The 26,384-nt window shown below is 33.5% G+C and overlaps 1 protein-coding gene across 4 annotated transcripts in view; it reads right to left on the reverse strand.

Annotated features, from left to right (window-relative positions):
• Hsf2 (heat shock transcription factor 2) overlaps positions 1-26,384 on the reverse strand; it is a 56,230-nt gene that overhangs the window by 19,763 nt on the left and 10,083 nt on the right. The window contains exons 3-13 of one of the 4 annotated variants that reach the window (XM_077802025.1): positions 26,155-26,282; positions 25,213-25,337; positions 23,246-23,321; positions 13,850-13,911; positions 12,667-12,754; positions 10,968-11,116; positions 10,137-10,376; positions 9,416-9,521; positions 5,264-5,317; positions 2,037-2,121; positions 1,557-1,733 (exon numbers count right to left, since the gene is read on the reverse strand). In XM_077802025.1, coding sequence (XP_077658151.1) covers positions 1,557-1,733; positions 2,037-2,121; positions 5,264-5,317; positions 9,416-9,521; positions 10,137-10,376; positions 10,968-11,116; positions 12,667-12,754; positions 13,850-13,911; positions 23,246-23,321; positions 25,213-25,337; positions 26,155-26,282 — 1,290 coding nt within the window. Of the gene's footprint in view, positions 1-717; positions 1,734-2,036; positions 2,122-5,263; positions 5,318-9,415; positions 9,522-10,136; positions 10,377-10,967; positions 11,117-12,666; positions 12,755-13,849; positions 13,912-23,245; positions 23,322-25,212; positions 25,338-26,154; positions 26,283-26,384 lie in introns of those variants that run through there. The other 3 variants (XM_077802026.1, XM_077802027.1, XM_077802028.1) reach the window with 3 other exon arrangements.

Genomic DNA, 26,384 nt, shown 5'->3' on the forward strand with positions numbered 1-26,384 from the left:
TGAATCATCAAGATCCCACTGTCAGCCAAGTATTTCAGGATCTAAATAGGGAAGCGTTTTCCTATCCCTCTGTGCTAGGCCTTTGTTTTGCTTTATGATATTGGGAATGAAACTCGGGGCCTTTTGCCCACTAGAGTAAGCCTCACTTTGAATCTTGATAGAAAAGAAAAATTTGAAAGATACAATATGGTCAATGGAAAAAAGGTCTTCCTTAGAATTTCTCATTAAATAGCCCTATATACAGATATTAACTGTAGTGCTTCCAGCACTCTGCCTTAAAGGTAGAGTTCTTCAAGTGATAAAGTACCCTAGTCTTAGATATCTCAAATTCTTGTAAGCACCTGTTTGGAACAGAGGAAGTCATTTAATTATTTCTCCTGTCTTCTTTAAGAGCAAAAATTACAAGGCTCTAGTGTTAGCCCCTGATAATTTTCTTTCTTTAGCTACAAGGAGGAGAGGCATATAAGATCTCTCGGTTCTTTATTAGAAACACGGAAAGCAAGTTGGTGTTATCTTTTAAACAAAGTAAAACTTTTAAAACATTAAATTTAGAAACACTATATTCTATTGTTACTGCAATATACTATCTACTTCATCAGACAAGGCAAAGATCTTGGTGTTACATTAGATAATAATGGACAATACATAGTTTAAAGTCACCTTCTTCCTTTCATGTGGGTATTACCTCCAAAAAAAACACATAACAAATACCAGTACTCAACATTCATTATTATTTATTTTACTAAATAGTATGATTCAAAAAAACACAAAACCAGAAAACTTTTACTTAAAACTAGTCCAACTAGTGGATGAGACTCCCAACTCATCCCCACATTCTTTCTATGTATATGGAGCTGGAGCCATAAAAATGAGTATTTGTGTACACTTTGCACTTCCTGTTGAACATGAATGAACTCCAAACATAAATGTACTTCTTCGAACCAAGAGAGACAAATGAAGTTTTACAAGATACAGGCACTTTATGTTCCCAGTTTTAAAAATAAGCCAAGTGAAAAATATTTAATAAAAATAATTGGAACAGAGAAAGCTTTAGAAGTTCTATCATTAGTTCTAGTGACTTACGCTCAAACGCAGACAGACACCATCAAACAAGTTAAACAAAAATAACTGTTGTTAATGGTCATATCTGTAAAATGAAATCCAAATTACAACTGGAGAAAAATGGCCATCTGAATCCAACTTAAAGATTTGCCAATAATGTGCACTGAATTTTGTGTATATCTAGGCAGCTGAGTAACATTTCAAAGCTTTGCAAGAGTGTATGGTTAGTGAGAAAAGCAAAAGGTGCTTTTATTCCACAGTATCTGATTAAACAAAACAAAGCAATTTACAAAAGAAAAGTACCAAATGATACTTTAAAATAAATAGTTCATCATTTTGATGAATATATACATGTTGAGTCCACTTCTTAGGGATTTAGCTATCTAAAAGTGGCATGTCACTATCCAGAGGTGCAGGAGCAAGTTCACATAAATAAAACAGTGTAGCTTCACTAGCTTCAGCTTCAGTCAATGGCTCCAGGCGAACAAGCTTACTTTGGGTTGGTTCTGGGTCCAGGCTGCTATCCAAAAGCTCATCAACTTCTATGGGTTTATCTACAGAGGACATAACTTCTGATGATGCTGTTGTACTCCCCTGTTCAACAGCAGAAGCAGGATTCCCATCGAGGAATGCAAGAAGTGGAAAGGCAGTGTACTGGATAAGCTGCTTATCTATAAAGATTAAAAAAAAAAAAAATTATAGCCAAACAAATGACATGATACTTTGTGTAAAATTTTAAATATGCAAGTCATAAAAGTTAGTCTTATTCAACAATTAAGAAACAAAGTTATTTCAGGTCTCCTAAAGTTAAATAGGAAAAAAAAAAAAAGAGAGAAGACCTTAAGAACTATTACCTCACCAATTCAATTTTTTCTATATGCTAGAATCTTCCAGTGTGTTATTACAACAAGACTTTTCAAGGCTTGCATTAGTTTCTACTAAACTATACAAACTATAAATATCTCTATACCCACCTGGTTTAGACTTAGATTTTCTTCCTTCTTCTGAAACTGGTTGAACTACATTGTTCTTGGTAGCTTCTAATCCTTTATTCTCAGACTGAAAGGGGGGAAAAAAAGGTAAGAACACTTATTTCATATTTTACATATTCCTGAAAAAATCAAAAAATTAAAAATTGATACAATATGTAAATACTGACATACTATCTGAAATAAGTGGAAAAGGAGAATATAAAGAAAAACAGAGGGGAAGAGAGGAAAGATTGGGAATAGATGTAGCAAGAAAACTTGTCATCAAGACAATGAGGAAAAAAAAAAAACCTGAACTATGATGATAAGTGTAAAAAGGGGAGGACATTTCAATAGTAGAACAGACAGATGCTCTCAAGGATACAAAAATAGGAATGAATTAAAGAGAAGTGGTTTCAAATGCTAGTTGAAAGAACATTTAAGCAATTAAATTCATTTTAAATGACTTTGACTAAACTATATCACATTTCTCTTATAAACAATTTTAAGTACAAATTAAACATATTTGGAACAGTTCATGATGACATGGTCACATCCTTATAAATATCCCTAAACTTGGAAGCCTCAAAGTTGAGATGTTTCTTCTTGTCCTTTTTGTGTCTTGAGTTCTTTTCTGTCATTTCAATCACTTTTTTCAACTACACTGTCCTCTCTTCTTATATATAATTATAATAGAGAAACAAATCTTTAATGTTGTCGAAGTTCTTCAGGGATCTTTTCAATGATGTTCAAACTCAGATGCAGAAGTTCATAAACTTTTTTTTGAATAGCTGCAAGTCTCAGGTATCCACAAGTCCCATATTTTTACATGCTGGTTAATTATAGATAGCGTAACAAACATCTATATAATAATTCCTATATTCTCCCTTATATTCATCATAAAATAAAGCAGTACAAGTTTTCAGGATTCAGAAAAGATAATGGTTCCAAGATAAAAACTACTAAGCCTTTCCAAGATTTTACATAAACATTAATACAATATTACATTTTATGCCTTCTAAAATAGGTATTTTCCAAGGATGCCACTGTTGTTATTCTAAAACATCAGAACCAGGATGATAAATGGGTTTCATGTACCATGTAAATTCTTACTCATTAGTGTGTACCACTTAGATTGCCATAGTGAAAAGTAGAGGCTTTTCTGATTAATAAAATGTTATAATCTGTGTCATATAACCCTTGTCGTGACCAGGGCAATGATAGCTGATATGCTTATTATTTGAAAACAATCTGAATTCAGAAACATAATGAACAGTTACTCTCAAATTTAATTCTTTCATACTATTAAACAAAAGGCAATTTGCTGTTTAATGCTATTTCTGAAAACTGCATTCAAGTTATTGGCTTTTAGAATAAAGAGGATAGGATGATCCAAGAATAACTCAAATGTCCAGAAATAAACAGTAAAACACACTGACAAACTTAATATATAATATGGATACATTCAACTTAAGGTCTATAACTCAGTCACATTCAATAATATGATCATATTTACTCAAACAGCTGAGCTGGTCAACAGAATATTTTACTCATAAGCCCAGGCAAATGAATTTGGCCAAATGTCAAATTCAGCACACTGCCTATTTAATAAAGTTTTCCTGAAACATAATCTTACATTCTTTTAAATACTGTTTTTAATCTGCTTTTGCACTACAACTGCAATATAGTGTAGTTGTGACAAAGAACATATAGCTTGCAGAGTGAAAAAATTTACTAGGTGGTCTTTAAGAAGAAGTATGCCAATCCCTGATACAAATCATCCGAACCCTGAAATGTATACTCAATTTCCTAGTTCACAAACTCATAATTCTTCAGGCTTTAAATCAGGTAGGCCATAACTCTGAAAATATTAAAAACCCAGTCAGGCTACATTCTCATCACACATGGTAATAGAAAAATTCAACCCCATCAGCCTAACCACTCATATTCAAGATGTGCTATAAATCTTTAAACTACAAGAATCAAAATGGAATTCTGCCTTACCCAATTTAAAATTTGAACTTGATTTACCTATGTATTCAACCAAAAGCAAAGGTTAAAAAACAATTTGGTATAAATGCAAGATAAAGGAAGTACATTCCTAGTCAAAACAATAAACTGTACAAAGTAACAGAATTTGTGAACATCTTCTCTAACAACTTCAAATTATACTTTCTATTCATCAAAAATCAGTTCTAAAGATCTCTTCAATAATTGCTAAGCCCAACTAAAATTCCTATGTTTTTTTTAAAAAGATGAAAACCTGCCAGCCAAGGTGCCACAGACCTATAATCCCAGCTGCATCAGAAGACCGAGGCAGGATCACCCCCAAATTAAAGTCAGCTTCAGCAATTTCACAAGACCCTATCTCCAAAAAAAAAAAAAAAAAAAGAAAAAAGAAAAAAGAGGCTGCGGATGTAGCATAGTAGCAGAAGAAAAAAACTGTATATATATAAAACAATTCTTATAAGTTAAAAGAAGAAAAAAGAAGTCAGCCAGGATTACATGCCTGCAATCCCAGCATTTGAGGAGGCCAAGGTAGAAGTATGGTGAGTTCAAAGCCAGCCTCAGCAAAAGAGAGGCACTAAGCAACTCAGTGAGACCCTGTCTAAATAAAATAAAAATAGGGCTGGGGATGTGGCTCAGTGGCAGAGTGCCTGAGTTCATTCCCTGGTACCCAAAAAAGGGAGAAGTCCAGAATCCATAGTTCACTGTTTCAATTTGCCTTTCCTCCAAATAGTACAAACTTAGTACAAATCCCTGAGTTTTTAATGTATACTAATAAAATGAAGGAAGCATTTATGGAATAATACAGGTACCAATAAATTTTCAAAAGAAATCTCATGTTGTTTATAGAAGGAATAAGGATACGGAATGAAGCACATAAAACACAGAGAAATCATCTATTATTCACTTCTATCAATGATACACCTGAACAAGCCAAGGTCAAAGGATTTCTCAGTATCAAAAGAGGCTGATTTCATAATGAAAATTAATCTCATATGTGTCAGTAGAATTAAGCAATGATCCACCCCACAATCAAAAGCTCATTTTTCATCTAGAATTTTACTATTTTCATTACACATATTTGGTCAGAATATAAAGTGGTTGTGTTTTCATTTTCTCTTTCTTTTTTGGTAACTGGAAATGATATTGCTCTCTACTTAGTAGGACTTTTTTTTTTTTCAGATTTTTATAGCTATGGGTCCTGAGCAACATGAATTAAAACTTACTTTTGTATTATTGATGTAATCTGTGGGATTCATCTGCACAGAACTAGTGAAAAGCTGAAAGACCAAACAAGAAAGATGATAAGTTTAAAAAATATTTAAAAAGAATTGTGTGTTCAAAATTTTTATATAACCATGTAGAGTGAAGAGATGTAATACCTGCACTAGGAAGTTTCTATACAGTAAACTTAAGTTTGGAAGAGAAAAGCAAGAAAGCAGGGAAAAAAAAAAAACCCACAAAGAAACAAAGCAGAGCAAGGTAGCCAATGCATTAAATGGAATCTGATATTGTAAAATTTATTAACACAGTCGGGTAAATCACTTAAGACAAATGGTGTTTTTCCCTAACTCCCCTTTCCTTTACTATTCTCCATTCACATTCATTTTTTTCTTCCTAAATGCCTTTGGCCTTATGTGGTCCCCAGGGCTGGGACTTGTGCCCTGACAATAAGACTTCACTGAATAACCTGCTAGGTATTAGGTAAGAAATTTATAGAATCTGCTGTATGACAGTGGCACCTAAACCACACATAAAATGGAGCCCTCTAACAATGTGGCACACCTACTTCTTGATTTTTTTTTCACCTCGCCTAACAAAGTCCTTAAGTACTAAGACCACTATCTACTGCACTCCTTAGTCTAGCCAGTATGTACATAATTTTTGTTTTAAGCCATCAGCCTCAAAGTCAATTATGCCAGAGATTTACTAAACATCTAAGAAATGATTGAAATCACGAAGAACACGAGATAAAGACATCACTCCTGCTCCTAAGAGCTTACAATCTAAAAGATAAGACCAACACTGAATAGCCAAACATATGTTTAAATACAATTCAGTATTATAACAAAGGATGTTGAGGCTCAAAAGTACTAAGGAGAAATGAGAAGGGAAGAGAACACACACAGAGAAACACGTAGGATGAAACAAAAAAAGACCTTGATAAAGCTTTGTGATATGTGTCAGTCCCTGGAGAACAGCTAGGACTTGAAAAAGAGAATGAAGGGATGAGTACATAGGAATAGCATTAACAACCACAACGAAGACAGAGTATGTTCCAGAAACGGATAAGGAAAGCACAAATAATGCTTAAGTTTTGACCTGAACAGTATTTATGTACATAGGTTCAAAAAATAAACCCATTCAATTGATGAGGCTGCATCTTATCAGCAACAGAACTTTGGGAGTTGCATGTGGTGAAATTGCAGATATTAAGTTAGCCATTTATAAGAATGAGCACAGCAAATGGTTCACAGGATAAAATGAAAGCAGAGAAGCCATAGGAATACCCTTTCTCCATTTTCTCTAGACTTGCTTTCTCTCCTTAAGGTTCCATACAGTTCATGGTAGCCCTAAAAATATCTCTGGCTCTTTCTTACTTCTTTCTTCTGTTTCCATATCACCTATCGAGTTCTGAAGAGAAAAAGAGCTCAGATCCTTGAGAGTAGATAGTAACACATGACTACTTATTTATTCCAGTTCAACCTGTCAGTACCACAGAAGCCCAATTACATTTTGCTTCTGCTGAGGGGTGGCATCTGAAAGTGCCAGCAATATAAGCTCGTCTCTTCCCTTCTTTGCCCCATGCTCCCTACTCACTCAGGGATCTCTTATATATATTCCCAGCAGATATATGTGATAAAGCATTAAAACAAACAAACAAACAACAACAAAAAAAAACCCCACCACCACCACTAGTATGATTACATGAAAAACTGACACAGCTAGTTGAATTCGAAGGCTACTCTCCTGCTGACTCTACTCTGGATCACCCAATACTAAACATAGGAGAGAAGCCAAGAACTGTATATTCGTATCTTGACTATCTTTGCCATTTCAGAAAACAAGGCAATCATAAGTGGACTTTCTATTTATGACAATATAGCCTTATTCAAGGATAAAATAATAAGGGTTTTGGATGAGGTAAGTTAACAATTGAAATATAAAGCTGGAATGGCTTGTGAATGTTACTTTGGAAAACAGGACTTAGTGAATGATGTGATTAAGAAAAGAAAATCAAAGCCAGGCATGGTGGCACACGCCTGCAATCCAGCGGCTCAGGAGGCACAAGGATCACAAGTTCAAAGCCAGCCTCAACAACTCATCAAGACTCTGTCTCAAAATAAAAAGTAAAAAAGGGCTGGGAATGTAGCTCAGTAGTTAAGCACCCCTGGGTTCAATCCCTGGTATCAAAAAAAGAGAGAGAAAGAAAAAGAAATCAAGGTAATTCTGTGACAACTTTCTTGGCGGACTAAATAAAAGTCAGATATTACTACAGAATACAAGAAAGCTGTAAAAGGTCGCTAGTTTAGGGAAGAAAGAAAAGTCTGACATAAACACAAATCATCTGAGGCAAGATCTGATGACTTCAAAGGCATGAAAATAGAATTTAAGACAAGTTTACTTTCAAAAATGTTAAGCACTGGATATACATACTTCAGAGCAATCTTACAAACTAAAACCTCTCCATGTACAAAAAGAAGGGAGATATAAAAAATAAGAGGACAAAAATTGTAAGTCTTGAGAGAATGTTCATAAATAGAAGATAACAGGATCTTCCAGTAGCCTGGTGAACTGATTAAAAAAGCAAAGAAGAAAAAAAAATGTAGCTGCTCATTTCTACACCATTATAGTGAAGAAGTAACAAAAGCAGACGGAAAAGTAAATGAGCAGAGCAAAATGTCAACATGCTTTTTTTTAAGATGGGAAAGATCTATGCCTATTTAAGACAAATAGGAAAGATCAAGAATAGAGATTGAGGGGAAAAAAGAGAGAGAGAGAGAGAGAGAGAGAGAGACACAGACAGAGACAGACAGACAGAGGAGAGGAATAAAATTGGCCTTAAGAAAAAAAGACCTAGTCTAAGAAAGATAGCGTAGGATACTGGGCCTCAGATATCAGGGAACCAGGACAGATGGATTGTTCTCTGTTTAGGGGGAGTTGACAACAATAAGATTAATGTTCAAAGTAGAATTAAAATGACTTAATGAAGTATGCAAGGATTTATCGGTGGCCAGAATGATGGGATTTTTATTTCATTCTTAGTGACCAAATGGACAAACATTCTGAAAAGTCCCTGGATTCAAAGTGGTAACCGTAGCTAAAAAAATTAAAAAGGGCTCAGTTTACTGTTAACAGGATAACACGAAGTAGGTCATCAATGGAGAAGCTTAATTCACTTAAATGGGAAATAGCAGCATGGGAAGGAAATATTCAAAGAAAGTGAAATATATCTTGTTTAGTGATGACAGTTTGGAAAGGGTGCTAAAGCCTTTTAACAGTGACAAAATCCAATGACAAGTAGAGATGTAAGGTGGTAAATCAATAAACTGGAAATAAGACTGCAGAGTAAGTAAGAAATCATTCTTTTTAGCCTTAATAAGAGGCTCCTACAAGGGTAAGACTGTAGAATCTTTTGATATTGAAAGAAAGCTGTACTTTTGGCAGGAAACATACACACCAAAAAAAAGTAAAAACCTCTTTTCAGAAGAGAAAATAATTCACAAAAGAAAAATGGAAATAGAAAACAAGATTCATTTGAACAGGACCAGGCCAGAGCATAAACAAAGCTTTGGATAATGGAGGGAGTAGCATCATGAAACAAAAAGAGAAGGGAATGAGAAACATGGTTAGTGCCAGAAATGGTAGGTAGAATTCATAATCCAGACAACACTGAAGTCAAGTTCAGAGAGATGGTGATAAGAATTATAGCAGGGAAACCTGGAGACTCAAGACATAAAAATACAGCAAACAAAATAAATTTGAGTGAAAAATGTTAATTCCCAAAGTATTAAGAAATATTTCCAAGCTGTCTCTTGACTAGATACTATTACCAATTTCCATAGATCTGTATTCAGTGACAATTTATTCCATAGTTAAACAGAACAACAAGTCCAGACAAGACATGGATTTAGGTCTGTTGAATAGAACTGATATATTATTACAGAGAATTAACTGAACTGCTACTCAGGCAAGTAGTGATCATTCTCTTTCAATGTCCCAAACCCATTTGTTCATCCTGTCTCATAAAACCATTCATTTTAAAAAAGAAAAAGCACAAACAGAGCAGATACAAACAATACACATTGATTTTTTAAATAATATACCCCCAATACACAAATTAGTAGAGCATAGCAAATATTATCCAAAGTACCTACATCAACCAGGAGATCTGGGTCTATGCTAAACTGTCTTCCTGACAGCATAGCTTGGAAGTCCTCTAAACTGCAATCAATACTGTCAAGATAATCCAACAGTTCAACCCTAAGGAGAAAAAAGAAAAAAAAAAATTAAAAAGTAAATATAAGTTTTCCTTGTTCTTACATTTAAAATAACCACAGAAATTGGCTAGGCAAAATACTCCTAGAAATTGCTGAGTCCTTAACAGTTCTTAATCTTAAGAGATCCTATTGAAGATTTTAGGATATTGAAAATTTGATTAACTGAGATATAGCCTTTATACAAAACTTCAGTATACACTGAAAAGTAGTTCTGAAACAACAAGTCTGATTTACATTCTTCTTCAATACTATTACAAAATGTTTGATCTGATTACTACTAATTACTAATGTTCTTTATGCTGTAAGTCCCTATTAATATGGAGAAACTGTATTAATCCATAGTCATGGTATGAATACATAACACACATAATCACAAACACCTTAAAGATACTCAAAACAAGTATTTCATTAAAGAAATAAGAAAAACTGCAGAGGAATATTCCAAGACTCTTCTTAAGACAAATCCCTTTCATTAGAGAACTCCGTTTTGACAAATAAAAAAGTAGATTAGTAGGTTTATCATCTGAAATGAAGATCACTCAAAAATTGAATATGAAGAAATCAATTAACTTTAGATAACATCTAGATAAGCACTCACTTTCCTAAAAGATTGATGTTATCATTCAAAATGGAATCCATCATGGTCACAGGATCTTCTGTGGTCAGACTGGATGAACCATTTAGCTGGACAGCACTAGACATGAGAGGGTTGATGCCATCACTGTCTGAACTTAGGGATTCTCTGGCTGGTTCACTCAGATCTCCACTCTGAATGACAGGTGCATACTCATCTTCATTGTCATCTTCAACAATGACAATATCAGGGTACTGGCTACAGCTAGACCAGCAATATGAAAACAAAGAAGCAGTTACATTTGCAGACAAATTCAATAAAATTACTCTATCCATTTATTTTCCAGATACTCTTTCCAAACCATGTATCAAAGGCTTACGAACCTTGGGTATGTAGCTAAATCACAAATATTGACACTGTACAGAATATAAGACCTACAAAGAATCAATGTAAAGTGTTGAACTCTAAAATAAAAAATAAATTCAGCCACCCAGGTATAGTTGCACATGCCTGTAATCTCAGCAATTCAGGAGGTTGAGGCAACAGGATCAGAAATTTGAGTCCAGCTGCAGCAAATTTAGCAAGACCCTCAGTAATCTAGCAAGAGTTAAGGGCTGAGTATATAGTTTAGCAGTAAAGCCCTCTTGGGTTCAACCCTCCAGTACCAAAAAAAAAAAGGATTTTCGTTACTTCTTTTTTATATGGTTAAATAAACTAGCTTAATTATCAGTTGAATATTCCAAGTATGAGACAAATGTTAATTTATCAAAGAACAAAGTGGGTGTTTTTAATTTTAGCAACTTAATAATAAAAGTGACAAATAATTTCATAAATTTTATCTCAGAAACTCCTTACTTGGAGGGATCAGATATAACATCCTCATTAGTTTCTGGAATAACTGGGATATTTTCTTCATCCGCATTATCATCAGTAACATCATAAATAATAATGTCATCTGAAATCCGCTCTCTTGGCTTTAAACCTTCAGTCCTACTGTGTGGAACCTAAAAAGTCAGAAAAATAATATATCTAAATATTGAAATCACACTACTAGGATATCACTTTAAAACAACCAGAAGCATACTAGTTACTAAATACTGGGGAAACAGTAATAAGCAAAACAACTATGTCCTTTGTCCTTATGTAATTTATACACTATTAATAATAACAATTCAGTTATGAACTTACAGAGGCATGTATCTATTCATAAAGGCATATGATTTGCATTCTACTTTACTACTTTTACTGTAAGATCCCTGAAAATAGCATGTCTGTATCTATGGGAAGACTTTAAATTCTAAAGTATTTTGTATAGTTATGAAGAAAAAAGTCTCAGAACTTCATATATTTCAAGCATAAGCAGATGGCCATTGTATTGAGGGCATTATTTCATTTCAAGCTGATCTGTTTGACACATTTTATCATTATTCATTAAAGGTTTCACTAAAAGAAAAATGGCACTTCAACTATTCTAGTTAAATGTCAGTTTGGAGTATTAACAATAATTTTTTATTAAGCCACAGATACACTCAGGCCATACTCATTTTTAAAAGTTCAATTCTCTAAAGCAAACTAAAATCATTATTACAATCTAACAATCCATAAATTTCAACACTAGATAACAGGTAAAAGATGTTAAGTACTTTACAATATATAAATCCACTTAATTAGGAAAAAAAAAAGACTTCATCCACTTTAGTCCTACAAACAAAACAATTGGGAATGCTTATTTCTGAACAGTAGTAGGAAAAGGAATCAGGTCTAATATTAATTGATTTGTCCCAGAAAACATAAATGAATCCTGTTAGTTCAATAATAAATATGAAGCAATAGCCTAACAAAAAGCCCTCTATGTTTGATCCTCAGCATCTCCAAAAAGAAAAAGAAAAAAAAAATGACAGCAATAATAAGATTGCATTAGAGGTCTGGATTCTGGACTAGTCTAATCTTAGTCTAATCTGTAATGGCAATGGATAGAAGTTAAAACAAATTATCCACATAACTTGAAGCAAAAATGAAGGTAAACAAAAATATTTTGAAATTTCCAGAGAACAATCAGTCGAATCAATGTACATTTATAAGTTAAAAGCAAACTAACAGAAAAATATATAATCACATTACATTATCATAATTATCACAATGTTCAATTTGTATTTCACTGAAACTAAATCTGTTTTATAAATCTCAAAAGTAATACCAAGTTTAAAAAAAGCAATACAACAAAGTAATACGTACAGAATGATATCATTTACATAAAGTTTAAATACATGCAAAATAATATGAAATATTGTTCCTGAGTTCAAGAGAATGAATCAAGATAGGAAAGAAAAACTTGAAAACAGAAAACTGGGACAACTATATTTGTCATGATTTATTTCTTCAAATAATCTAAAGCAAATACTGAAAAATCTTAAGACTTAATAAGGCTGGTAACAAGGCTGGGAAATGAGAACTTGACACTTTTATTCACCAAGCTTCTTTTACCTCATAAAATACTACCATAAAAAATTTAATTGAGATATTTAATAAACACAAAATAATATACATGAATTACTTTATGATGATGATTATCAGCTGGTTCTTTGACTATGTGCTGAAATAAATTCTTCTTCTGGGCTCCATTAGTGTTCAGAAGTAGAGGCCTGGAAATCAGAAAAATATTCATTCAGTTTCATGAGGCAACAATATGAAGAATTTAAAATGTTTTAAGACCTTCTGTAAAAAAACACAAGGAACTCTTTAATATAGTACATTTTTATAAATAGAAACTGGGAGATAAGAATACCTGGAACTTATAGTTCTCCCTTCTTTAATGCTACTGTTTCTATAGTAAATATAATAGACTACGATCTCCAGATAGACTTCACTGTTTAATGCATTGTACAACTCTTACAAACTATCCACAATAATAAATAAGTAGGTAATAGCAGAAGAACCAGTACTAGCCTTGCAGATAATCTTTCTCTACTGACATTAACAGGTATCACAAACTATGGCTAAAATACAGGTTTAAAAAGACTGAAAAAATTGTGATTTTGTTTTTTCAATGAATTGCCTCTTTTTTAGAATTTCTCTCTCAAGCTCTCCAATGTTCCTTTAAACTGCTAAGTAAATGATAGTTTATTAGTATGTATGCCTATGCCTATAAAGTGACCATTTAGGCTATCCTTACTTCTCAAAAACACCACAAGGATGACAGGAGAAGTTGAATATCAGTACTCCAAAAATCCAAAATCCTACAAAATCCAAAACTTTTTGTGCACCAATATAATGCCATAGGTGAAAATTCAAAACCTGACCTCATGTGATAGGTTAAGGTCAAATTCAGGCATTCAACACTTAGTTTACCAGTGTCCATAGGAAAAAAAGACCATCCAGTCCCTTCAGCTACTTGATACAAAAACTTTGTTTACTTTGTTTCATGCACAAAGTATTTTAAAATATCGCATTAAACTGAATAAGTCGAATGTGCACATAAATGCATTTCACATTCAGACTTAGATCCCATCAGAAAGAATCTCACATTCCAAAATCTGAAAAATAAATCAGAATCTGAAGCACTTCCGATCGCAAACATTTCAGGTAAGCAATACTCAACCTATAAGTCAATCTGGAGATGTTAAGAACTTATCAAGGGAGGACTATTCTTTGGTTCATTAGGAATATACTTGGACCATTCATGGTTAAAAAATAAAATGTCTATTTATGGTTCAAAATGTTTTATCATAAAAACTTACCTTTTGCGTTTTAAACTCACAAGTTGGTTATTCTGAACCAATGTAACAATAAATTGGACAATCTGAAAGGAAAACATGAATAAAAATGTTTCCACCACTCTTTTAACTTTTTAGTCCACATTACTAAGTTTTAGAAAACTTAATCAGATGATAAATGTCCTCTATTCTAAGTCACATAATTTTCACACGTCTTAACATTTGAAATTCAGATGTATCTCACAACTTATGCATAAACACACCAGCTTGCCAAGATGGCGAACTAGAGAGAGGCTGCATTCCTTGTCTCTCCGTGCCTTGGGATTTAAGCAGAGGAAATACTGCTTGAATTCTGATTCCCAGCTGCTTACCCCTCATTTGTTCATCACAACCGCCCACTAGCATATTGCCTTTAGAGCACAGATCACTCACTGACTGCTGCTTATAGTCCACCATTTCCTGCCTGCCTATCCCCCACTGCCCAACATCCACTGGAATATTGCCAACCCTTAGCTTACAGAGTGCCCACAGACTGCCCACTGGCCCCTGCTGCCTGGAGGTCCACTGTCACAGTACCCGTAAGCTGTTACACATGGCCGCTGCCATTTTGGGACACCCTACAGGGCCTGGAGATATATTGTTGGGGTACCTGCAGGTCTGGTTATACCTGAGATCTTTCTGTTGGGTGTGCTAATGGCTTGCCATCTGGCTGCCTCTTTGCAGTGTCGCTCCTTTGTGTGAGCACATCCCTGGTGGTCTCTCTGCCAAGTTGAAATGGCATTGAGACCTTGGGACTGCAGTAAGGCAGAGCCTGGGGAAACCAAAGCCCAGGTCCTTTAGGTTGCAGTGGGGTTTGTGTGGGCCAGTCTGGGTCTAGCAAGCCTCTGGAAAGCAGGAGACTATGGGGAAGCTGGGGGAAGGTACAGGTTGGAGGAACTGGAGAAAACCAGGCTCTCTCTGCAGCTCAGTGAGTCCTGGGGACAGAAGGAGCTGGCAACAACAGGTGGGAAGACTGGAAGAGGGTGTCAGAGCACCTTGCTATCAGCTCACCCATAGGACTGGAGCTGCCATCAAACTTCAGACAAGCCCACCTATCAGTGGAGAAGGGAAGCTGAGAAAATTTTTCAAAGCCAAAGGACTCTATCTTTTAATTTTCCAATGAACCTTTTCTTTTTTTGCCTTTTCCCTTCTTTCACATCTTTGAATCCAAATATTTTTCATGCATCAGTTTATTGAGGAATTCAATGTCTGAATAGTGTATTACAGTTCTGTTACACATTCTTATATTTTTACTTTAAAAAAAAAAAAACTGTATATTTGTTCTCTCACCTGTCTCCCTGAATTCTTTCTCACTTCTCTCATACTAATAGCCAATCTCTATTATTTCTTCCTCACTCTTACTATAAATTTTTACCTCTATCTTCTCTCCTTCTCCCTCATAATCATCACATCTTACACTACTTTTGTCCCTCACTGTCCATCACTAGAAACAGTAAACTGTTTTTAGAGAACTTACTATTTATATTGTACACAATAACTGAACTCATGATTTCTGATTATTGTGACAAAAATGTAAGTGCCTTAATAACAGTTATTTGGTTTAAAGGTGTATACTGATTGCACTGAGTGCTGTTAATGCTGGTCTCTGCCTTGAAGATACTTTGAGGTATTAGAAGCCTTCAAGGACACTATAAGATCACAGGATACAAACTGTACTACCTCAGATCCAAAGCACTAGATGGGAAGACACAAACAACATGAAAAAACAAGGGAACAAAGCGCCAAGATGTTCTAACAATAGAATACATAGACAACACAATAAAAGTAATGTCAGAGAGGGAGTACAGAAGATACAAAGTTATGCTGATCTTCAAAATAAAGAATGGTATTGGAGAGAAATTATAGGAGGTGAAAGATCACTTCAATAAAAAGGCAGAGATTTTGAAAAGGAAATCATGCAGAAATCCTTGAAATGAAGGAAATAATAAACCAAATTAAAATTTCAATAGAAAGTATTACCAAAAGACTAGACCACTTGACAGAACCTCAGGCAATGAAGACAAATATATACTCTTGAAAAAAGTTGATCACACAGAGAAGATGGTAAAAAACCATGAAGAGAACTTACAAGAAATATGGGATAACAAGAAAAGACCAAATTTGAGATTTATTGGAACAGACGAAGGCATGGAGATACAAACCAAAGGGAATACACAATCTTTTCAAAGATGTAGTATCAGAAATTTCCCCAAATCTAAAGAATAAAATGGAAAATCAACTACAGGACTCCAAATGTACAAAATTATAGCAGACCCACATCAAGGCACATTATAATGAGAATGACTAACATAGAGAATAAGGATAGAATTTTAAAGGCTGCAAAAGAAAAAAAAATCAAATTACATATGGAGGAAACCAATTTGGATTTCAGCTGATTTCTCAACACCCAGAGGTGCTGGAATAACATGTATCAAGCTCTATGAGAAAATGATGACAAACCGAGAATTTTATATCCAGCAAAATTAAGCTTTAGATGAAGATGAAATAAAAAATTTCTATGATAAACAACAGTTAAAAGAATTCACAACTAGAAAGCTGAACTATAGAACATTCTCAGCAAACTATTCCATGAGGAGGAAATGGAGAAAAACAATGAAAACCATCAAAGGGAGGAGCTACACTAAAGAAAAGGTTAATCAAAGGAAAAACTAAGTCAGGTTAAAAACAAAAATTAATTCAAAATGACTGGGCATACTATTCATATCAGTAATATCAATAATATTATTACAAATCAATAATAACCCTGAATATTAATGGCCTAAACTCATCAACCAAAACACAAGACTGGCAGATTGGATTAAAAAACAAAAAGAAAAACCAACAAACAAAAAAACGGTATGCTGTCTGTAAGAGACTCACCTCCTGGAAAAAAGAAGAGACTTCCGTCCTTACATCAGAGAGACTGAACTAAACCAAAGTTAGTCAGAAGGGATAAAGAAATGACATTTCATACTACTTAAGGGAATCATACAAAGGACACAACAATTATAAATATTTAGGCCTCAACCAATGGAGCAACTACATACATAAAACAAAGAACCCTTCTCAATTTCCAGTGTCAAATAGTCCACAAAACAATATTCTGGTGACTTTAACACACCTCTCTCACTACTGGATAGATCTTCCAAATAAAAACTAAACAAAGAAACTATAGAACTAAATAACATAATCAATGATTTAGAGTTGACATATAGAGAGTATTTCATCCATCATCCAGTGACTAAACCCTCTTCTCAGCAGAACACGACCTAAAACAGACCATATGTTATACCACAAAGCAACTCTCAGCAAATTAAAAAAAAAAAAAAAAAAAAAAAAAAAAACCAACCCCCAAACCAGACACTACACTACACTGTATTCTACCAGAATATAATGGAATGAAATTAAAAATCAATGATGCTACTCATATGCCTAGAGACTAATCAATATGCTATTGAATGACAAATAGCAAAAGAAATCAGTGATGAAATAAAAAAAAAATACTTAGAGGTAAATGAGAATACAGATAACAACATATCAAAATCTCTGGATACTAGGAAGGCAGTGCTAAGAGGAAAGTTCACTGCACTGAGCTTTTTCATTAAAATAATAGAAATGAATAAATGACCTAACATAACATCTCAAAGCTCTAGAAAAAGAAAAATTAAAAAGTCAACAGGAAATAATAGAACACAGGAAAAAATTAAAATCAGAACTGAAACAATGAAATTAAAACAAAAGAAACAATTCAAAAAATTGACAAATGAAAAGTTGGTCCTTTTAAAACAATAGATAGAATTGATACACCCTAGTCACACTAACAAAGAAGAGAAAACTCAAATTACTAAAATTCATGAAGAAAAGGAAATATCACGATGGACACCATTGAAATACAGAACATAATTAGAAACTATTTTCAAAATTTATACTCAAACAAAATAGAAAATCTTAAAGACACTGACATATTTCTAGAGACATATAATCTACCCAAACTGAACCAGGAGGACACACACAATTTAAACAGATCAATTTCAAGCAATGAAATAGAAGACACCATCAAAAGCCTATCAACCAAGAAAAGCCCAGGACCAGATGGATTCTTATCCGAGTTCTATAAGACCTTTAAAGAAGAATACCAATACTTCTCAAATTATTCCATGAAACAGAAAAGTAGAGGAATTCTTCCAAACTCATTCTATGAGACTAGTATCACCCTGATATCAAAACCAGACAGACACAACAAGGAAAGAAAACTTCAGACCAGTATTCCTAGAGATGCAGAAATTCTCAATAAATTCTAGAAAATCGCATACAAAACTATATTCAAAAGATAGTGCAGCACAATCGAGTGGGTTCATCCTAAGGATGCACGGTTGGTTCAACATACGAAAATCAATAAACATAATACATCATATCAACAGACTTAAAGACAAGAATCATGATTATCTCAATAGATGCAGAAAAAAACATTTGAGAAAATACAGCACCCTTTCTGTTCAAAACACTACAAAAACTAGGGATAGTAGGAACATACCTCAACATTGTAAAAGCTATCTATGCTAAACTTAAGGACAACATCATTCTAAATGGAGAAAAACTGAAAGCATTCCCTCTAAAAACAAGGCAGGGATGTATGTCCTCTTTCACCACTTCTATTCAACATAGTTCTTGGAACTCTAGCCAGAGCAATTAGAAAGATAAAAGAAATTAAAGGGATACAAATCAAAAAAGAAGAATTCAAACTACCACTATTTGCTGATGACATGATTCTATATTTTAAAGATCCAAAATTCCACCAAAAATTTCCTGAACTAATAAATGAATTCAGCAAAGTAGCAGGATATAAAATCAACACCCAAAAAATCCCAGTGATATTCTTTATAGAACTACAAAAACAATGATGAAATTCATTTGCAAAAATAGGAGACCCAGAATAGCCAAAGCAAACCTTAACAAGAGTAAAGCAGGAGGCATCACAACACTTGACCTTAAAACTATACTACAGAGCAATAGTAACAAAAACGGCAGGGTACTAGCACCAAAACAGATGCGTAGACCAATGGTAGAGAAAAAAAGACACAGACACAAACCCACATAAATAGATATCTCATACTAGACAAAGGAGTCAAAAATATTCACTGGAGAAAAGAGAGCCTCTTCAACAAATGGTGCTGGGAAAACTGGAAATTCACATGTAACAAAATGAATTTAAACCCCTATCTCTCACCCTGCATAAAACTCAAAGTGGGTCAAAGACTTAGGCCTTAGAAAAGAGACCTTGTGCCTAAAAGAAAAAAAGTAGGCCCAAATCTTCACCATATTAGCTTAGGAACTGACTTCCTTAACAAGACTTCTAAAAGGCAAGAAATAAAATCAAGAATCGATTAATGGGATGGATTCAAACTAAAAAGCTTCTTCACAACAAAGGAAACAACCAAGAATGTGAAGAGACAGCCTACAGAATGGAAGAAAATCTTTACCACATACACCTCAGATACGGCATTAATATCCAGAATATATTAAAAACTCAAAAAACTTAACACCAACAAAACAACCCAATCAATAAATGGGCCAAGGAACTGAACAGACACTTCAAAGAAGAAATACAATCCCAATCAACAAATATAGGAAAAAATGTTCCACATCTCTGGCAATTAGAGAAAAGCAAACCAAAACTACTCTAATACTAGTCAGAATGGTAATTATCAAGAATATAATAAAGCGCTGGCAAGGAAAAGTGGAGGAAAAGGTGCTCTTATACATTGCTGGTGGCAAAGTAAACTGGTGCAATCAGTGTGGAAAGGATTATGGAGATTCCTCAGAAAACCTGGAATGGAACCACCACTTGACCCAGCTATCCCACTCTTCAGTCTATACCCAAAGGACTTAAAATCAGTATACTATATTGACACAGACACATCATGTTTTACAGCAGCTCAATTCACAATAGCTAAACTATGGAACCAGGCAAATGGATGGAACTAGGGAACATCATGCTAAGTAAAATAAGCCAATCCCCAAAAAACCAAAGAATAAATGTTTTCTCTGATAAGCAGATGCTGATCCATAGTGGGCACAGACAGGTAAGAAAGAATTAAGGAATGTTGGATTGTGCAGAGGGGAATGAGGGGAGAGGTGGGGCAGTGAGGATGGGAAGGAGGGTAGAATGAGACAGACATTATTACCCTGTGTACATGTATAATCACACTAATGGTGTGACTGCACCGTGTAGTCAGAGGAATGAGAAGTTGTGCTCCTTTTGTGTACAATGTGTCAAAATGCATTCTACTGTCATGCATAACTAATTAGAACAAATTTTAAAAAATAAAAGGGAGACCAGTAGACTAGAAGAAGGGGATGGGGGAGGGAGACAGTAGAAAATGAAATTGATTAAATTACACTGTTTTATTGTGTGCACATATGAATACATTATAATAAATCCACTGTTATGTAAAATACACTAATAGAAAAGGGGAAAAAAATAAAACACACCAGCTTTCAGGCAGATTTTTTTTTTTTTAGTTCCTATCTTTTACTTAAAATGATTTCAAGATCACATTATGCAAAATAGAAAACTGGTGTTTGACAGGAAACATTTTCCTCATACTACGTAATATAATTAGAGGCAAAAGGAATTGCCAGTTCTCAGAACAGATCATAAAATTATGAAGTCAGAAAAAGCTGGTTCTATGAAGATTATTGTTGACACCCATCTGTGAAACCTCCCTGCTCACAATCAAGATATGCTGATTTAATCTTTGACATGTGATTAAATTTATAGGAAAAACTTAAAACACATCAAAACATGAAGAAGCTTTCAAATTTTTTAGCACTGTTTCTTAAAGTGTGATCCACAGCCCAGCAGCATTGGCATGGGAACAGGTTAGACATGTAAATGATCAGCCCTATTACAGAACTGATGAATCTGAAATTCTGAGGAAGGAGCCCAGTAACACTTGTGTTTAGTAAGCTTTCCAAGTGATACTGCTGCATGAGAAAGAGTGACTCAGGGTATACCTTGAAATTACATTATCAACTTTCTACGTAAAGGTGGTAAAAAATTAAGGATCATAAACTCAACTATAAAAAGCAGTGTATCAAAGAGAGGCTAGGAATAAAGGCCAAAAATGTTTGAAAAACTATTTAATTCTGCAGAAGACTCACTTACAAGCTTTATGAAATAAGTACATAATTAAAATAGAATATTATAAATTAAAAATACCTTAAAACTGTACATCACCCTCCAAAAAAATGGCTACAAAGTAGAATGCTTTACAATCAATATCAACTTTTCAATGAACAAATATTAAAACATTTTAACTGAAGAGTTAAGACAGCATTAGAGTCTATGACAAAGACACTAAATTGTTTATTTTAAAAAAAAATGCTAACAGCCAGTGAAAATGCAACATTGAAGGTTACAGATATCTATGGAACAATTGAACTTCAATTTTTTGAATTCATAAAATAAATATTATCACAGGTTTCTAAAAACATCAGTGACTGAATTTCAGAAAAAACAAATCACTAGCCAGGCATGGTGGTGGCATGCCTATAACCTAGTGTGTCTCAGGAGGCTGAGGCAGAAGGATCCCAAGTTCAAAGCTAGTCTCAGCAACTTAAAGCGACCCTGTCTCAAAATTAAAAATAAGAAGGGCTGGTGATATGGCTCAGTGGTTGAGCACCTCTTGGGTTCAATCTCTGGTATCAATCAATCAATCAATCAATAAATAAATATCACTGCCCAAAATTCTTTATACATCTCAGTTCCTCAGTTCTCTTGACACTGGCATCATGATCTATAGTGCTTTTTCTCTGAAGCAGATAGGCATCAGACTTTAAAAAAAAAAAAAAAAAAAAACAGTACTATGGATTGAGTTATGTTCTCAGCCCTTTATTTTAAATTTTGAGACAAGTCTCCCTAAGTTGCCCAGGTTGGCTGCCAACTTTTTTGCCTCAACCTCCTGAGTAGCTGAATTACAGGCATCCACCACTTTGCCCAGCAACATTTAACATTTTTATCATTTAACTTCTGTACTTGACAACTCCTATAACTGGTACCTCAATATACTTATATACTTAGTATATACTCATATATACTAAGTTAATCAAAAGCCAACATTAAATAGCTAACTTAGGAGCCAATTCCAGGGGCACATTAAAAATCAGTGTTTGTCATCATGAATTATGCAAATCCACTCACCAATACACATATATTTAAATATAAATTTGATGAAAAAATGTTAGTGTTCATGAAAAACTGAAATGCAATGTAACTATTATACTAATAATTCTTGTTTAAAAAAAAAACCTACAGATGAAGGTGTATTTTTAGTTAACATTTAATCAAAATTGTGTTTTCTGAAAAATATTAAAGTACATATTAAAATACATGTCTTCTTTTAAATCAGATATTCTTAACAGGGGTATGCATTAGAGACCCCGATAAAAATGTTTAAAACACATATTTAAACTAAACACTTAGATTTGAATTCTCCTATACTCAACCTTAATTTGCACACTGATTAAAAAAAAAGAAGAATCTATTTTGACTACAGGCCAAAGGCTGCAATTACTATTTATTTCTGCTCTAAGTTTGCTCCACTAGACCCAGATCCTGTCAGTCACAGACCTATTTTTAGTTCAAGGGCCTTCCAAGTAGGAACAAGCTGAAGCTCTCCCCCATCTTCCCATTTAAAAACCTGCAGCTTAGAGTCCATTTACTCATAAGTAAAAAATAGCTGCCTTAATTATTTTTATATTTCATCTCTTATTAACAAATGAAAGTTGATATGCAACCATTAAATCAGAAGAACACATTTTAGGTTCAATATAAAATCCAAGATTCATTTTACAGCATTAATGATTTTATTTTATTATGGTAATCATTATATTATGACTTTATGCAGAAACTAATAATGGCATCCACTGAAAAATCCTTTTGAATTCCTAATTGGGTCAAATTATTTAAAAATTAACTATGCCTATTATAGTAAAAAGTAAGGGGAAATCTCCCACAAAACATAGTAGGACTGTTTTATAATAATAATAATAATAATAATAATAATAATAATAATAATAAAAAGTGCTAAGAAATTGGCTAGCGTATTAATTAAGTATCTCAAAATTGTTATGCCAGGTAAAAGCTACTGAGATATTATATGAGAGTATAAAACAATCATCATTAGCTATGAGAAATGTTTCTGCTGTTGTTAAAAAGGATATATAACACTTGGCTTGTCTTCAAAATTTTACTTTTGTGTATTTAATACATAAAAAACTAAGATCAATTACTAACTACTCAACAGAGGTTTTTTTGTGTTACACACATAACTCATTAAACAAATGCAAATGATAGTCACAAGGAAAAGAGCTTCTTACCTTTCGAATAACTTGTTGCTGCTGTGCATGCTTTGCTCTTAATTCAGACACCTCCTTCCAAAGGGACTCATTCTCACTATTATAATTAAAAAATAAATAAATACATAAAAAAGATTTAGTCAGAAAACCAAACCCCAGTATCTTAATTAAGAATACTAGAGAATTTAAAAACACAAACCTAGAGAACTTAACTATGTTTGTTTTCACTATGATATGTATTTTTATGAGACCAAAAAGCTGGTTCAATAATACAGGAATGACAACTATCTCAACACAACTCCAGAATCATTCCTTCTTAAATGTATTATCTGCTATTCATGGCAAAATACACACACACACAAAAAAAAAAAAACACTTAAAACACACTTCTATATCCATATAGTAGCAAGCAATTTACTCCTTTTGATAATGTGGTTCATTACTTTTTTAAATGTTCATCACTTAAGTGAGGTTAGACTTTGTGAATCACCTTAGGAAACAAAAGTGACATTTACTGAACACTTGATGTGCTTCAGGCACTATGCTATGCTAAAAGTTTCAATTAAGCATTTAAATTTCTCTAAAATCAGCCAAGTAAGGAAGAATTGTCTTGAAAATTAGGACACTGAGGTATAGAGAATTTGTGGGAACCTGCCCAGTGTCACATAGATAATTCTATAACTGTTAAAGCCAAACTAAAGTGAGACTCTCAAACTACCTTGATAACTGTCTCAAGCATATGCAAACCACTGTTTTATTTTTTTAAAAGATGGAATATTCAACAATGTCAAACCAATAACTTGCCCAATACTAAGATTCTTTTCCTTTGCCGTTTCTTAATTGAAATTGCACTGTGAAAATGGTGAGAAGATATAAAAGATAATCTACCAATTAAATAATTTTCAACTTTTGTTAATCTCCACAAAAGCTATTTTTCTCAGTCTGAATTATTACAAAAACAAATGTGGATTTAAATACACAGGTATATGAAAAGGAGATTTTCTTTAATACTTACTTACTGAATAACTGCTATATTTTTTCAGACGCACCTTTAAAGATGCTATTATCTGCCTACTAAAGGAGGAGATCATTGCCTCTAACACTTAAAGGATGATCTGGGGATCTATTTCCTTAAGAGCTAAACTGAGATTCAAAGAATTAGGTCAAAGTATAGCCAACAGACACATCCTCAGTGATTAAATAAAATATGCAAAATGGAGAAATTTATATTTATTCAAAAAAAGAACCAAAGCCCAAGGTTACTTTAAAATATAGTTACAAATATGCAAATCAGTCCATATCTGAAATGGGTGAAGAATACATCAAGGAACTACTCTCAAGCCCTTGGAAACTATTAAAGGGAAAAATCTCAGCTGCTTACTAAGAGTAGTAATACCTCCCTCCCCGCTCTCTCTCTCTCTCTCTCTCTATATATATATATACATATATATATATATATATATACACACACATATATATTTATTACTTTGGTAAGTTAGGAAAACCTATCAAGTAATGTCATAAAACAAAACAAAGCATATTTTTGAAGAAAAAGGTTTAAATAACATTCTCCCACACCTATGCACCTATGCAGAACAAATATCAAGTAGGGCAAATCTCTTGGGTTCTTTTATTCCCTACTTTTTGTGTCCTACTTTTTCCTAATAGAACTCAAGGAAGAATTTTAAAGGAGGAGGGGGGAAAAAAAAGGATGAGTAATACATAAGATTTTTTGTGTGTGCCCTCTTTTGTTTGTGAACACCTAAGTAGAAATGTATTTCCTACACTAAAGATTTATTGTTTCTTCAGTAATATTTGTTTATCAAATTGTTTTGATGTTCTTAGGTTCATACGTGATCCTGACCATCACAATGAAAACATATTATTAAAGTTAAGTCTATGACTACAAATCAAAAGTAATAAGAACCAATGCACCAGACAACTCCAACACCCAACACATTAGTATTATATTTGGAAGAATGGTTTACCTTTTTAATTCTGAAAGTCTGGACTCAATTGTTTCCTGTTTTATTTGAACCTTCTGAGCACTACTTATAATTTTTGTTAAATCTTCCTGGCGAATTTTATTTTCTTCTGGTTTTGAAGATGAAACCTTCCAAAAAGCAAATTTAGAAAATCAAAAATACACTGCACACCCATGATTATAATTCAAAGCTTCCCTATTATAAGAACTTTTTGTGATCTACTCAAAGGGAGATTTTGTTCTAAAAGCCCAGGGTGGAATTCTAGGAAAAGAATACACTTCACAGCTCATCGAGAGAGAAAGCAAGAAATAATCAGAAAACAAAACAAAACAAAATTTTTAAGTTTCCATGAGCAGTAACATCTTAGGGTTTTTTTTTTTCTTTTCCTTCTGCCAAATTCCCTGTAATTTTCTCAAGCCTTTTTATTACCACATTCCACTTTTAATTAAATTTATACAGTAATGGCTACATGGCAGGTCATTTTCTTTCATGGTTTACAGCCCTTTTATGGATTTAGTAAAAATATCTTATTTCAGCAAAAGATATTCATTCAAAAATGTAATAATTAATGCCTACCATGTACAAAGGACTTATTCTGTACAATGGATATATATCAGTAAACAACAAAAAAAGTCCTACAGTGAGGACTTTTTTTCAGTCAACAAAGGAATGAACCTTCCTATTATAATAATGACTCTTCATCCTCAATCAGAATGTTGTAAGCATTTTCCTTTCATCAAGAAAATGAAGAATGAGCTCTCACTACAGATGAACACAGGGAAAGGTGGAGGATAGAATATTTAATTAAAGTTTTATTGGTCTGATTCATTCTAACAAAGAACACCTGTGTATTTTCTGTACATTCTGCATTACAATAGCTAAAACTGCTCATTGGTCAATCATACATGTCAAAATCTTAGCTAAATAATGTTAACAACAACTCACCTTCCTTTTAATGTTCTCCAACAAGTCATCCTGGCCTTGTTTGAAGTAAGGATGCTGAAATTCAACAGGACCATCTCTTTCCTGCTTTACTATTCCAGAGTCAATATGTACTACTTTACGGAAACCATCTGAAAAAAATAGAAAATTTACTCACACTGGAATTAGACAACAGTCAAAAAGTCACAATACTTGTGTGGAATTTTCCTTTATCATCTTAATAAGAAAAAAAA

The sequence above is a fragment of the Urocitellus parryii genome, chromosome 8, assembly GCF_045843805.1.
Source record: "Urocitellus parryii isolate mUroPar1 chromosome 8, mUroPar1.hap1, whole genome shotgun sequence".
NCBI classification, from domain to species: domain Eukaryota; kingdom Metazoa; phylum Chordata; class Mammalia; order Rodentia; family Sciuridae; genus Urocitellus; species Urocitellus parryii.